The sequence below is a fragment of the Elephantulus edwardii genome, unplaced genomic scaffold (genome assembly GCF_000299155.1).
Source record: "Elephantulus edwardii isolate Elephantulus edwardi_28Jun2011 unplaced genomic scaffold, EleEdw1.0 scaffold00012, whole genome shotgun sequence".
Taxonomy (NCBI): domain Eukaryota; kingdom Metazoa; phylum Chordata; class Mammalia; order Macroscelidea; family Macroscelididae; genus Elephantulus; species Elephantulus edwardii.
In genome coordinates, this window is record NW_006399762.1 from 17,300,432 (window position 1) to 17,316,551 (window position 16,120).

Sequence of the window (16,120 nt, forward strand, 5' to 3'; positions counted from 1 at the left end):
CACTACTGACAAAGAAAGATGCCAAAGTTTGTGGAATATGAATTATTGCTTGCGGTTCTATTTCTCTTATTCCTGAGGCCCAATAACTTGGGTTTGTTCTTTCAGGAAAAAAAAAGAGAAATATTTAAAAAAAAATCCTAGGAAAAAAATAATGGTTGTTATAGGCGGGGGGAAAAGAGGATTTAAACGGTGATTACTAACACTTGAATAAGAAATTCAGTCCAAAAAAATCACTATGAGGCTGCATGGTAATGCTGTCCATCGAGTTATAGCTGGATAGAGTCATCACTACTGTGACATTAATACTGCCATAAATCATAGTTACTTTTTAAAATCATGGATTTACTAGGGAAGAATATTGTTTTGCACCTTTAATGGTGGAACATGTCCTTATTAAAATGGCTGCTTGACCCTTCAGTGAAGGCCTGTGTTTCTGTGTGTATCTGAACCCGAATTGCACAATAAACTTGTTAAAAATTCATCGATGTGATCTATTATATAATAATGTCTGTCAGATGACAGCTTATGGGACCTTAGAGGTGCCAATCAATGATTTTTCCCTCTAATTAACACTCTACTTGACATCAGTGCACCTTTAAAAAAAATAGTCAAAGTTAATGCATTTGACATAGTAATAGGCAAAGATTCTCCTCACTTGAGATAAATGGAAATTTGTTAAACAATTACCAGTGCTCTAGAGGATTTTTAAATATCATTTCTTTTTCACAAAACTTCTAGCCCTTCCCCAGAATATTGTTTTTTTTCTGAAGAGGGGTTTGTTTTATGTAATAAATTTATTTTAAATTCTTCCTCTGTTACCAGAGGATTATCATTAATATATAAGAAGCATCACTTCTAAGTCAAACTGGTAAATGTTTCCTGCCATTTATTTAACCCTTGTTTCACCTGCCCCTTCATCTGTGTTTATTTACCCTTTTGTTTCAGCACCTATGTTTGATTGTGACCTCAGATTTTAAACAGTTTAGATGTGTATGAGAAATATCTGCAAATTTTATCACTTTGAAAACCTTTTTTCAGAGAATTATTGACCCATTTTTCCTCCTTGTATATGGACATTTCAACTTCTTTATGCATACTATTTAATTTGTAGCTTTGTAATGGGGAAAAAAAACACAACTCAAATTGTTTTATCTGAACATGTCACAAATTCTATGTTATATGTCATTTTTGTTAGAACCAGAATTAGCTTTATTCAGTATTATTTTCTTCCAGTGTAAAGCTAAAAAAAATGTGAAAAATAGAATTTTTGTTTGTTTGTTTGTTTTGTTTGAACTCTCATTTTATTTTATATCCAATGTGATTATGTGCCTTTAAAATGTTCTCCCTTCCATTCTGCCCTTGTATTTTTACAGTCATTGTATACAGCAGATTCTAGAAAGTGTAAATCATTGTCACCTAAATGGCATAGTTCACAGGGACCTGAAGGTCAGTATATGGAGTCCATAAATCTGAATCAAAGGAGTTTTTGTTTTGTGTTAGTCTGGGAAAAGGGCTGAGGGTGGGTATTTAAAATGGTTCCCTTGCTTTTTTCCACTTTTTCATAAGACTACTAAATACTGAAATGATAATGCATGATGCCTCTTTGAGTTTGCTCATCTACAGGCTACATATACATCATAGCACAAAGGGAAAGTCAGGATTTAAAACACAACCTGTTAAGGTTCCAAGCAGTAAAACACCAGCGGCGGTTTGGGGGCAGGCATTTCTGAATTACCCAGCATTTGCCTGGACAGAAACATGGCCTGTGATGTATGTCCGCCTGTAGATTTAAACACCACTTCTGTGCTGAGACCATGGGTTGCTGTAGCAGAACAACTGGTTACACATTGCTCCATTTGAGTCTGATGAACCCTCAGGCAAGAGATAATAATTGCCAGCTAAATTAAAGCACAAGAAGTTAATGATTTATCAAAAATTCATTACGTATCCTAATTTCACCTTAATGGCACCTTGACTGCCAATGTGACAGTGTTTGGAATGAAGATGGAAAGAGGGATAGAGTAGAGAATCATGTTTCATTGTTGTTGCTGGGGGTGTGATGTGAAGAAGCACAACCATCTAATATTTGTGTTCCTGTCCATTTCCTGCAAGGATTTATAGCTAGGAAATTGTGTCCTGAATTAAAATATTTTCACAATGGGTTGTTCTAGAATGAGCTGAGCCCGCATTCTGGCGCTCGTCTGGCAAGATCTTGATCTGAGGTAGTAGTCACTCTGCTTGAGCAATGTGTTTGCATCACTGGAGGTGGTAAAGTACATCCCCAGTTGTCTGCTGGTTTTGCACATTAACCCAGTCTCTCTGAGGGTATACAGACAGTGAGTGTAAGCTTGGAACTAACACACGCCCCCTGGTGTTTGCATGCAGTCATTGCATTCAGCAGATCCTGGAGGCTGTGCTACACTGCCATCAGATGGGCGTAGTCCATCGGGACCTGAAGGTGAGTAATGCCCTTGGAGAAGATAAACTACCACACATCCTACTGACTGTTCAGCTGCAATTATACTTATAAAGGCAAAAATGTGGGCAAAAAGTTGGGTGAACTCATTCCAACGTATTACAAAACCATTCTTTCTTACCATAATTTCTTTTGTGTATGTGTCTCTTTTTTAATACACACCTCAGGCTTAGATAAATCCTATTTTATTCCCAGTGAAATTACTTTTTAACAATTATAAATAGGTCACTTTTTCCTCCCTTTTAGAAATATATATAATTTAGTTTGACTTTTAATATTAATACTATCTCCTTTGGTCTACACAGTAGGTTTTTGGACTTTAACATATTTTACTTGTATACAATAAGTACCTTAGTCTCCAGAGAGACACTGTTGCATACTTTGGACATGTTGCCAGGAGGGACGGGTCCTTGGAGAGGGACATCATGCTTGGGAGGGTGGAGGGACAACGCAGGAGGGGAAGACCCTCTATGAGATGGATTGATTCGGTGGCTGGGGTAATCGGGATGGATATGTCAGAGGCAGTGCGGTTGGCGCAGGATAGAGCAGGGTTTAGGGCTATTGTGCATAAGGTCGCTATGAGTCGCAAACGACTTGACAGCACATAACAACAACAACAACAAACAATAAGTACCTCAGTTTATATAAATTATTAGCAAAATTGTAAAGTGAACAGAAACTTATATCAAGCCCAAGTGTTTCTACTGTACAGAACCCTATTTTGTACTCTAATGATCTCTTTTTCTCTTAACATTAGTCTCAGGAATTCTGAGGACACTGAGACTTTTGATTCTTTGACTATATTCATAGAGGACAAGGTGGTATTACTTTTTAAAAAAATAACAAATGAAAATAGGTTAAAAAAACCTCTTTACCATAAAATATTAGTTATAAACTATCAAGCACTCAGCTGCTAACCCAAAGGTTGAGGGTTCTCAACCTAAATATTTAGAAATCTGTCTGGGGGCTTTCCGGAAGACAGGCCCACAATCTGCTTTGAAAAGCGCAGCTTTGAACATCTTGTGGAGCCGTAGCAAGTTAGAACTGATGAAAGGCAACAACATAAAAACAACTGAACTGTATGTCTTCAATGGGAAGGCATACATTTACAAAGTTTCTCGCATTCTTCGTTCTCTGTTCACTAATTTAGAATGTTGTAGAACAAATCCTTTGTCATTGAATTGATTCGGATGCTTCAGGAGCCTGTAGAACAGAATATAACTGCCTCATCAGGTTACCAGGACACAAATCTTTGTGGATGCAGATTGCCACATCTGATGTGTTCCTGCAGCCAACTCTCTACTTACCAGCCAAAGATTAAACTACAGTGCCGCTGGAACTGTATATGGTGTGGACTAACATACATAAATAACAACAAAAAATACCACTGCTGTCAAGCTCATTGTGGCGCATAGCAACCCTCTGCTCATGTTTCTCTTGAAGTGCATCTTGTGGACTGGAACGACTCACTGAGTAGTGTAACATGGAACACACTATACCACGAGAGGTCTTTATAGAACAGTAGATCTTAAAATGCACAATAATTTATACAAAGTTATAATTCATAAGCCAAACATTGCTTTGGTTGTCTGAAATTTCTGTTTGACTTCACTCTGATTCTAAGAGTTTTGAATATTAAAAGCAAGAGTTAGTTGGAGAAATTTTCCTTTGGAGAGCCAAAATAAGATTGTATATCTGCTAAATATAACCATATTTGCCCTTAAGCATAAAGACAATAAAACATATACCAATGAAAACTCATTTCTTTGGCCATCACCAAAAAAAAGTCTGTGCTAGCCAAGGACCAATAGAGAGCATTTTGTTGCCACATTAACCCATAGTCCTGTATTTTTTAAGTGAACACATATGACAGACATGCTATTTGGTCTGTGTTAATAAATATATCATGTGAAACATTTCACTCCATATTGTATAACTGTAAGTGTACAGTCAAAGCCAAGGAGGCAAACTGCGTTCTCATCCATAAATTTTAAAATATGCCTGTTAAGGTGATGATACTGGGTTTCTATAAGTGTCCAGTTTCAGATAGACCTTCAACAAACATTAATTGAATCAAAGGTGACAGAGCCTAGAACGTGGACTGTGAAGGGGAAATTATTTTTTTGCCACGTGAGCTAAACAGATGTCAAAACTTAAAACTTTGGACAGAGGATTTCTGTAGAGGCTTACTATCCAAAGAAATAACCACTTACATCACTCATCACATTCTTTCAAGGAAGGGAAAATTTTCTTTGCTCTCTGTTCTTCCTTCTCATTTTGGTACAAAACATGTTCTCTCAAGCAAAAGTAACATCTAGCTTGTTTTACTGTTTCCTAGACTTCTGTCATAATTCTGGTGGATTGCTGATGTTGATAGATTGCTTTTCAGTCTAGTTCTCTGTGCTTGTTTTAGAAAGCCATTTCTTATATGAGGTATCAGAATCCAAACCTTGTCTATCAGAGGCAATTTATGCACGTCTTAAGGGTGCTGAAGAAGGCTGCTCATCCTGTAAGCTCTAACTCAAAGGTCTGCATAGGAACTCATTAGCCTCCCTTTCTCAGTGGGAGGAAGAGGTGTCAGTCTACTCTAGAAAGATTTCTTGCCTTGGAAACCTCATGGGTAGGGTTTTTTTTTTCTGTCCTAGATGTGGTTGTGAGTTGGAATTGACTCAACAGCAGTATCTTTATTTTTGAAAAATATGTTGTTGTTATTGTGTATTATTGAGTCAGAACAGACCCGTAGCTGACTCTCCAGCAGGTTTTCAGAGGCAGTTAATCACCCGGGAGGAGATTGCTCATCCTTCTCCTGTAGAGCAGCTGGTGAATTCAAACCGTGTGCCTTGAGGATTGCAGCACAGCTTCTTGTCACTAGGCTACCAGTGCTCTCTATCTAATAAATATACACTACCCCTAAACCAGGACAAGAATTTTGTAAAATCAGTCTTTGTGGAAACCACCAATTAGATATAATCTTCAAAAGCATCAGTCCTGGAAAATTAACAGAGATGAGAGGTTAGGTAAAGAATAAAAAAAGATTAAAATATTTGCAATATACATACAAATGCATGATCTCTAGATACTGTATATATTTAAAATTTGTATAAATATATACTATATTTAAAAAAAATAGTGCCGGTACCTAGTATTTTCCTATTATTTGTCTAAGAATTAAGGGTGTGGGGAAGTAAAATTAGGGGAAGGAATAGGCAACAACAAAAATGAATAAATAGCATAAACAGTTAAAAAATAAACCACTAAATTGACATCATAGATTTACATATTAACAATACATTGAAGTGATAAAAGGAGAGCCACTTCTTAAATATCAGACTTTGCACCAGAATTTTCCCTTAAATCCTTGTATTTTTGTTTTCATATGCAGAATCTTATATTTATTGATATGTGGAACAAATGTTTGATATACATTTTTTATTTATCCAAATCACTAAATAAAGTACAGAAAGGTTTATGTTTATCATAATTATCAGAAAGGTTTATGTTTATCATAATTATCAGTGACACCATTGAGTATAATTTGGTTGAGGCCTAATTTATTTGTGAGCCCCTCTTAGAACAACAGCTGTTTCTCACTTAACATTTACATTACATTATACCTTGTTGTTGTTGTTGTTGTTCTTTCTTGTTAAATGTTGCTAGACAACTCATAGCAACCCTATAAACGAAAGACCTGAACACTTAATACAACTTTCATCATTTCTCCAAGTTCATCGAGTTTCCAGAGGCAAGTTATTTTGGAAGTGGATCCTAGTAAATAGTAAATATATCACTTGAAGTTAGCAAGGGGTGAGGTTCAACACATATTGCAACAGAAAAGGCATCATTGACTAGATTATGAAGGATAATAATATTGAATAAAAGGACACATATACCTTTATCTTAAAGAACGCTCTCAATATTTGAATACTTGCCACTCTTAGGGAATCATTAGAAAGTGGAATACACTTGAATGAAAATTTTCAGGGCCTTAGCCTATATCTGAGATGCAGAGAACTTTGAAGATGTTCTGGAAATAGGCATTAGGAGAATGCTTAGGGTGACGAGTGAGTGGCATTTAGGAAGTACATCGGTCCATACCACACTGTACCCAAGAACTATGTGGACCAGAGCATTCTTCTCTGAGTTGTACCTAAGACAGGCTAATTGAATTACATCATCCAGAAAGACATAAGTAATATTAAGGACATCTACTAGCAATATATAGCCCTATAGTTCAGAAATACTTCTCTGATCCTTGGATAATTTTAAATCCAGGTATAATTCTAATAATAGTGATAGCTTCTCTTTATCAGGCAATTACCATTCACTAAATTAGTGTGTGAATCTTCACAGCAGCCTTATGAGGGAGAAGCTGTGATAATCTCCATGCTATATAAGGGGGAAAAAATAGCAAAAGTCAGTGAAATAACATATTCACAGTTAATTACTTAATAAGATATTCTTTGCATCTAAGAATTTGATTCCAAGATCTTCATGCTTACCACTTCTACCTTACAATTCCATTAACTGGATGAATTGAAACACTTTGCAGAGACCAAAACAATGATAAGTTAATAATTTTCCAATGTTGTTGCTGTTATGTGCCATTGAGTCACCTGCGACTCATAGCAATCCTATGTATTAACAGGCCTAAACCCTGCTCTATCTTGAGCCAATCTCACCTCCTCTGACACACCCACCTCAATTACCCTGGTCACTGAATCAATCCACCCCAAAGAGGATCTTTTTCTCCTGCACTGTCCCTCCACCTTCCCAAGTACGGCATTCCTCTCCAAGGACTGGTCCCTCTTTGCGACATGTCCAGAGTATGTCAGATGAAACTTCAGAATCCTTGCCTCTAAGGAGCAGCCTGGTTTAACCCTCTCCAAGAAGAACCTGTTCATTTTCTTAGCAGTCCATGGTATATTCAATACTCTTCTCTAACACTACAGCTCCAAGGCATCAATTCTCCTTCTGTCCTCCTTTGTCATTGTCCAGCTCTCTGACGCATAGCAAGTGATTGCAAAGACCATGGCCTGTATTAGGTGCACCTTAGTCTCCAGAGTGACACTCTTGCCCTTCAGTACTTTGGAGAGGTCCCAAGCAGCAGACTTTCCCGTCAAAATACATCTTTTAACTTTCTGGCTGCTGGTGCCAAGAATGTTGACTGTGGAGCCAAGCAAACTAAAACTGTTAAAATCTCAATCTCTTCACCATCCATCCTGATGCTGCCAATTGGCACAGTGGTGAGAATCTTTGTCTTCATGATATTGAGCCTCGATTCATATTGAAGGCTGCAGTCCTTGATCTTCTGCAGCAAGAGCTTCAAGTCCTCCTCAGTTTCAGCAAGCAGGGTGGTGTCATCTGCATAACACAGATTATTGATGAATCTTCCTCAAGTCCTGATGCCATATTTCTCCTCATACAGCCCAGCCTCCCAGATAATCTGTTCTGCATATAGGTTGACAAGGTATGGAGACAAGGCACATCCCTGGCATACACTCTTCCTGATTTTGAACCATGCAGTATTTCCTTACTCTGTTCTCACAGCTGCCTCCTGGTCTAAATATAGGTTTTGCATAAGCACAATCAAGTGTTTGGGATTCCCATGCTTCTCAGAGTTGGCCACACAGTTTTTTGTGATCCACACAAACACCTTTGCATAATCAAAGGAACACATACATTCCTCTGGTATTCCCTGCTTTCAGCCAATACCCATCTAACATTAGCTACAATATCCCTAGTAGCACAACTCCTTCTAAACGCAGCCTGCACTTCTGGAAGTTCTCTGTTGATGTGCTTTTCCAGTAGTTTTTGGATAATCTTCAGCAGGATCTTGCTTGCATGTGAAATCAATGATATTGCTCAATAATTTTCACACTCTGTTGGATCATCTTTCTTTGGAATGGGAACAAATATAGATCTCTTTCAGTCAGTTGGCCAAGTGGTTGTCCTCCAGATTTCTTCCCACAACTTGGTGAGCACATCTACGACAGCATCTGTTAGTTGAAATACATCAGTTAGTATACTATCAATTCCTGGGGCCTTATTTTTTTGCCAGTTTCTTCAAAACAGCTTGAACTTTCTTTCTTCATCACCATAGGCTCTTGCTCATATGTTGTTTCATGAAGTTCTCCTGTGTCTGCCAATTCGTTTCAGTACTGTGACTCTGTATACTCTTTCCATCTTCTTTTTTTTTTCCATCTTCTTTTAATCCTTCCTGAATCATTTAATATTCTTCACAAAGCATCCTTTAGTATAGCAACTCGAGGTTTGAATTTGTTCTTCAGTTACTTGAACTTAAGAAGTGTTAAGCGAGTTCTGCCCTTTTGATTTTCTGACTCCAGCTCCTTGCACATTTCATTGTAATATTTTACTTTGTCTTTCGGTGCTGCCTTTTGAAATCTTCTGTTCACCTCTTTAATATCTTGAATTTTTTTCCTCTGCTTTGGCTTCTCAGAGCTCTAGTGCAATATTCCGAGTCTCTTCTGACATCCATTTTGGTCTTTTCTTCCTTCTCTCTTTGTAATGACCATTTGCTCTCTTCCTGGAAGATACCCTTGATATCCTCCCACAACTCATCTGGTCTTTGGTCATTGGTGTTCAAGGCCTCAAACGTGTTCCTGAGATGGTTCTGAAATTAATGTGGGATAGACTACTTAAGGTCACATTTTGGTTTCCTTGGATTTGATTTAATTATCCTTAGCTTCAGCTTGAACTTGCATATGAATAGTTGGTTGTCTGTTCCACAATCAGCACCTGGCCTAGCTTTCACAGCTGATACTTGAGTTTCCCCAGTGGTTCTTTCCACAGATGTAATCTGTCTGATTCCTGTCCATACCATCAGGTGAAATCCATGTGTATAAACTTGTGCTTATGTTTCTTATATAACATATTTGCAATTAATAAGTCATTGTACAAAATTTAGTCATTCTATATCCAGCTTCATTTCTGTCACTAAGTCCATGTTTTCCAACCACTGATTCTTCTTCTTCTCTGTTCTCAACTTTTGCATTCCAGTCACCCATTATTATTAATGCATCTTGATTGCATGTTCGATCTCTCTCTGACTGCAAAAGTTGACAAAAATCTTCTATTACCTCTTCTTTGGCTCTTGTTGTTGGTGCATATATGTGAATGATAGTGGTATTCACTGGACTTCCTTTTATGCGTATGGATATTATCCTATCGCTCACAGCATTGTATTTCAAGACATATCTAGAAATGACTTTTTTTAACTGTAGCATTGCAAATTATTGGAGAAGGGGTTTTAAATTTAGTAAATCAAAAGATTAAAATAGCACCACATATAGACATTCAAGAGCCATTTAAAAAGTGGTCTAAATAGGAGTGGAGAGAACATGATATATTTAAGATATAATGAGAAATGGAAGTCAACATTATTTTACAGTAGACTGTAGTATGAAGTAAAATCTTCCTGCTTAGGAAGTCAGTAATGTGGCATCAGCCACAGCCTTTGAAATATGGGATATGGTAAAGAATTAAATGCATTTGCCACATTTAATTTAGATCACATCAAAACAGTCAGTTAGAGGTGCTTAAAAATAGATTACTTATGAAGAACTAATTGGTTTAATTCCATATCATACATTTGTGAACAGAGGCCTAAATTTCAAGTATGTACACACACATAACACAAAAGAAGAGCAATACAGAAATAGAGCTTCTAGACATAGAACCGACAGAACACTAAGTTAAAGATAACTTAGAGGTGAGCTCTGGTGGCCTAGTGGCAAGAAGCTGCACTGCAATCCAATACGTGCATGGTTCGAATCCACCAGATGCTCTGCTGGAGAGGGAGGAGCAATCTCCTCCTGTACCAGTCAAATCTGATTTGACGGTACACACCAAAAACTAATAAAATAAAAAAAATTTAAAATAAGATAACTTAGAAATATGTGTAAAATGCATTGGTAATGGTGAACTGTTCTTGAAATATCAAGATTTTCTGATAGAAGAGATAAACCAAAAAGCAAGCTATTTTTACTCTTTGACATATGCAAGAGAATGTAAGAGTCAAATAATATGGGAAAAATATTTTTAAATCATTAACTTATTGCTTTTATAACATATAAAGATAAAAACCCAGAATACACAATTACGCTGTTGTTGTTATGTGTCTTTGAGTCACTTGTGACTCATAGTGACCCTGTGTACAATAGCTCTGAACCCTGCCCTATCCTGAGCCGATCTCACTGTCTCTGACACACTTACTCCCATTACTCCAGTCACTGAATTAATCCATCTCATCCAGGGACTTCCTCTCTTGCATTGTCCCTCGATCCTCCCAAACATGATGTCCTTCTCCAGGGGCTGGTCCCTCCTGGCAACATGCCCAGAGTATGTGAGATGGAGCTTCAAAATATTTGCCTCCAGAGAGCAATTAATTTTACCCTCTCCCAGACAGATATGTTAGTTTTCTTGACAGTCAATGGTATGTTCAAAGCTCTTCACCTGCTGGGGAACTCAAAGGCTTTGATTCTTCACCTGTCATCCTTATTCATTGTCCAGCTCTCCGAGGCACACTAACATAGACATATATATAATTCACAAGTATTTTTATATTTGTAAATCTGCCATCACGTCAATTCTAACTCCTGATGACCCTCCAGCGGGTTTCGGAGGCCATAAATCTCAGGAAATTGCCTATCTTTTTCCCAAGGAGCAGTAGGTGTATTTGAACTGTCTACCACTTATTTAGCAACCCAATACATAACACCAGACCTCCAATAATTTGCTAAATAGTTATCATTGTTGTTGTGTGCCATTGAACTGGAACCAACCAATAGATGACACCCTGGTGGGTTTTCAGAGGCAGTTAATCACATGAGACAAGATTGCTCTTCCTTCACCTGCAGAGCAGAGCACCTCCTGCCTTCGGGATTACAGCACAGCCTCTTAGGTCCACACATGTTGATAGGACTTAATATAGAGAATGACCATCATCAAAATAGTTTCTAATAAAGAGCACACTATATGAGGTGTGGTGCTGGAGAAGAGTATTGAACACATCATGGACTATCAAGAAAACAAACAGATCTGTCCGGGAGAGATACAAAGCAGCTTGCTTCTTGGAGGCAAGGATTTTGAAGCTTTGTCTTTGGCCATGTCTCCAGGAGGGACCAGTCCTTGGAGAGGGACACCATGCTTGGAAGGGTAGAGGGTCAGTGCAGAAAAGGAAAGGCCCTGGATGAGATGGCTTGACACAGTGACTGTGGCAATGGAATAGGGTGGGTCAGACATGGTGAGGTTGCCTCAAGAAAGGTCAAGGGTTAGAGCCATTCTTTATAGAGTCAGTATGAGCTGTCAGTGGCACATAACACCAGCAACACTCCAGCCATCTTCATGATACATTAATGATAATTTTAAGAAATAAGACTAAAGCTCAGTCATTAAGTGTATGCCTTGTTCAACTAATTATGAGTATGCATAGTAGACATTCTTCTAAAGACTACTGACTGAGTGCACTTTTTGAAAGTGAAACATTTTATTGTCACCTGAGGGGTTTTCCTCATTAGCATTCTTTAAAGGGAAGAATCAAGAAACAATATTTCAACTCCTTTATCTTTTTAGCCCTTTCAAACGCTTTAGTTTCTAAACACTAAAGTATTTGGATTACTTTATCCCCTAGGTCTCTTCCAGCTCTAAAAGTAGTCCAACAACATGCTTGTGTTCTTTGAGAATTTGGGGCAGTTCCAGAAAATCTCAAATCACAAAGAAGTTGTCATTGTCTTCCTATGGAACAACAGAGCAAAAGTTGCTAACAGTTACTGCTCGTTCCACCTGATACTCTATAAATGGTTGTTGACACTGACACCAGATGTCATGGAAAATCTTGCATCATTAGGAAGCAATGGGGTGGGGAAGGAACCTGTGTGAGAATGTCAATAAAATCTATTTAAAAATCAACCTTACAAATAAATGTACTTTAAGAATTTAGAGACAAACTCAAGATACCAAGACTAACATAACAGATTACACATAAGATAGAAGTACAGACATTCTTCAAGATCTCAACATTGATTACACACAGTAAATGTTCTGTATATTGGAAGGGCCAGCTGCCCTGGAGTATAATAACTAATTATTAATGTGAATATTGTCCCTTAAAAAAGGACTGAGTTCCTCTTATAAAATCCCATTGGACTTCATCATTCCATATATACTGTAAGGAGATGTAGTATCATCTTTGTATTATTTATTTGAGAGGCGGAAAGCAAATTAATTACCTCCAAGTATTGCCCATGTCCCGTTAGTTATTAATGGTCTAGAGAGTGAATCCGGATCAAATCATCACCTTCTTTGTACATAGTTATGCTGACCATTTCTCTCACAGTGCCCTGTATCAACAGAAAACTGTTGGTGATCTTACCTTTATGGCTAGTTTTCAGCAGTCAGTACAGTGGGACAGTGGCAGATAAGATGCTGTTGATACTCCTTTTTAAGACAATAGCCACTGATTAGGTGAGAAGTTCTGCTCTTTCTGTTTTTGTAATAGTCTATAACCACAAATTATCTTCCTTTCTGGAGGCCTTCAGCACTCAAGCTAACCTACTTGCCAATGAACTTTTGTAATACAAGAAACATAGTTTTAAATTAGAGGCTGTATGGGTGTGGGTTATTAAAATCAGAATTAATGTGCTCTGGCTTTAAGAGGTGGTGCTGCAAACTCGAAGTCAGGTAGTTTGACTCTAACAGATAGTTTGGCTCAGAATCTTCTCTCCTTATTGCTTCTGAAAACTCTCTGGAGGGTCACCTATGAGTCTGTTCCAACTCAATGGCACTGACAACTACATCCACTCCTAGTTACATAGTTGCTTTAGAATTCTTGACTAATTAAACTCCCTATATCCATGCAGATATTATAACAGGATTAACCAAAGTGGTATATATTCCAAAGAGTTGTCTATAAATCTAATTTGTGTAATAATTTTAATGTTTCTTTAGAGCAGACCCTTTAAAGCAGTCGTTTATTGAAACATAAAGCAAATAATCCTTTACTAAAGTCAGTAATCACACTAGTTTTTCAGCTTGCATTCTATATCACATTTTATATTTACTTTAATATAAATAGAATAGCATTTACTTTTACTTTTTGCCTAAAAGAGACACATACACGTGATGCTGCTTCAGCTCTATTAATTTTTTAAACCATACACTGTCATTGCCTTGAAATAGCCCTGCCTTTTCCTGTACATAGCTGCAGCTGAACAGTCGTTGTGAGTACAGAGTGAAGTCCTGGTCCAGATGGATTTATTATTTTCCTGGATGACTCACAAGGCCCTAGTGTGAGGTCTTCTAGGTCATCTCAAGTTATGAATATTTGCCCTAGTCATTCAGAGTTCATGCATGATAAAAATCCAAGGCAACCCATTTATTCTGAATTGGCAGATACACGATGGTTAAGGGCGTAATGCACCCAGCACTGCCCCGAGAGTTTTATTTTGTTTAATAATCAGTGTAAAAACCCATTACTTACTTTAAAAGTTTATTCACCAATAATACTGCATTTTCGCAACAAACTTCAATACCATTAGACGTAAAAAGTACTAATGATTTCTAAAGCAGTTGGAACTCTTGCTTTGATTTAGCCTCCAGTGGACACATTAGGATGTATATGTCTTAGCTGAAATCTCTGACGTTTTAGTGCCTTGAAGATTGAAGGTCACAAAGAAATGGGATCAACTACTGCTTGCAGTTTGATGTGATTTTTCCAGGTTGTTTATTCCAAAATTTAAAAACTGGAAAATAGTTTTTTATTACATTTATGAAGTGTATGACTACCGTCCACCATTATCTTCAATGTGAAAATAAAATGTGAGATATTAACTACTTGATTATATGCTCCACATATATTGCTAGATAGCCAGAGTTCCAAGTAGTTTTAAACGTTAGGATTTACGAAAAATTATTCCATCGTGAAGATCCTTCATAGTCTTAACTTACCTTATTCCAAAAATAAAATGAATTACTATACATTCACTTGTTGAGGTTGTTCCAAAACGCTGTAAACCCTAAACAGTTAGGAGGATTTCCTCACATTTACCACTTGTCAGGATAATCATCAATCTGATGGCAGTGAGCAGCAGTAGCCTGAAGAAGTTTGGTACTTAATGAAAACTTACTTGTCCATACTGATTTCTTGTAGATTCAGCCTGATTTCTTCCAATTTCTGGTTATGGGTCTTGGCTAATTTGCATGGCTGGCTTAATAAATAAATACTGTTTTGGGCTGTGTTTACACAAGGTCAAAACAATGACAGAATTGGGCCAGTTTGTGTGTGTGTGTTTTTTTTTAAAGCTTGTTTCATGAAGTTAGTTGATTTTAGACACAGAAATAATGCTAACTTGGTGTACGGAATGTTGAGATTTGTCAAACAATTGTTTTGACACTTGTAAATTTCATTGTTTCCCAACTTTTTTTCAGTGTGAAACACACTTCTAAATGCCATGTTAGGGAAACATTGAACCATTTTCCCCATATATATTCAAATCCATTTGTTCATCCAGATTAACTTTGGCATGTATAGACTTCATCAGCTTCCTTTTCCTGATGACTTTTCCCCTTCATTTCTTAAAATCCACATACTAGATCCAGAAAAATTAAAAAGTCTGCCATGGTGCCTATTTTCAAAGCACCAGTAAGTCTTGATTCACTAGTTGGGAAGCAGTGATGTAGACACAGCCTGATTCCAAGACTGAATGATGAGTCCTTGAGTAAACTTAAATATCCAAGAATTCTTAGATGCAAAAATACACATAGAAGTAATGCTCTGAATCACACTCTGAAGAAATAAAATTATGTTTTTTAAAAACAAAAATGTCTTGATGAAAAAACTGTCACATTTGGCAAATAGTAGATTCTTTCCGCCTTTAAGAATAAACAGATTCTTAAAGACAGCAATTTTCATACAGAGTAAGTGTCCAAAATTTGTACAGAAATTGTTTGGAAACTTTGAGGAATCAAAATCACTACATTTGGGTCCAAACTCTTGAAGTCAACTAGGATTTAATTTGTGCAATTTCGTTTGCCAAATGTCTGTAGATTGGTCCAACATTTGCTAACATTTTGCCAAGATTCCTTCTGCTGAAAATCTCTGCATTCTGTTAAGTTCTAAATCAATGTCTGAAGCCAACACTGGACCTCAAGGGGCCCTTTAAAACATGTGAGCAGGTCAAGACAGGTGTTTCCATCCATTTGATCTCTCCCTCAAGTGTATTCTTTCTTCCACCTCGTATCTCTCCAGTGCATTTATGCATCTGTCTGAAGCCTGCACACATGGCGATTTTTAATCATTTTCTAGCCATATTTTCTCTAGGATATAGGAATGGCAATCTCCAGGCAAGAAGACAGTGCATGATGTTTCTTTTCTTCTACTCTTATAAAATGTTATTTTTAAATAGTGACTTAAAATAGTTAATCACCTCATTCTCTTTTTTTCCCCCCTTTCTAAATAAAGCCTGAGAATTTGCTTTTAGCTAGCAAATCCAAAGGAGCAGCTGTGAAGTTGGCAGACTTTGGCTTAGCCATAGAAGTTCAAGGAGACCAGCAGGCATGGTTTGGTGAGTGAGATACCTCTTCTTCATGCCTTCTGGCTATCTTGGTACATCCTACTTGCTGATCAAA

The 16,120-nt window shown here is 37.3% G+C and overlaps 1 protein-coding gene across 9 annotated transcripts in view; it reads left to right on the forward strand.

Moving 5' to 3' along the window:
• The window catches only part of LOC102861251 (calcium/calmodulin-dependent protein kinase type II subunit delta-like), a 413,849-nt gene that overhangs the window by 293,376 nt on the left and 104,353 nt on the right, over positions 1-16,120 (forward strand). For 5 of the 9 annotated variants that reach the window (XM_006881073.1, XM_006881078.1, XM_006881072.1 and 2 more), the window contains exons 6-7: positions 1,374-1,446; positions 15,954-16,056. In XM_006881073.1, coding sequence (XP_006881135.1) covers positions 1,374-1,446; positions 15,954-16,056 — 176 coding nt within the window. Of the gene's footprint in view, positions 1-1,373; positions 1,447-2,385; positions 2,459-15,953; positions 16,057-16,120 lie in introns of all 9 variants that reach the window. The other 4 variants (XM_006881075.1, XM_006881077.1, XM_006881076.1 and 1 more) reach the window with 1 other exon arrangement.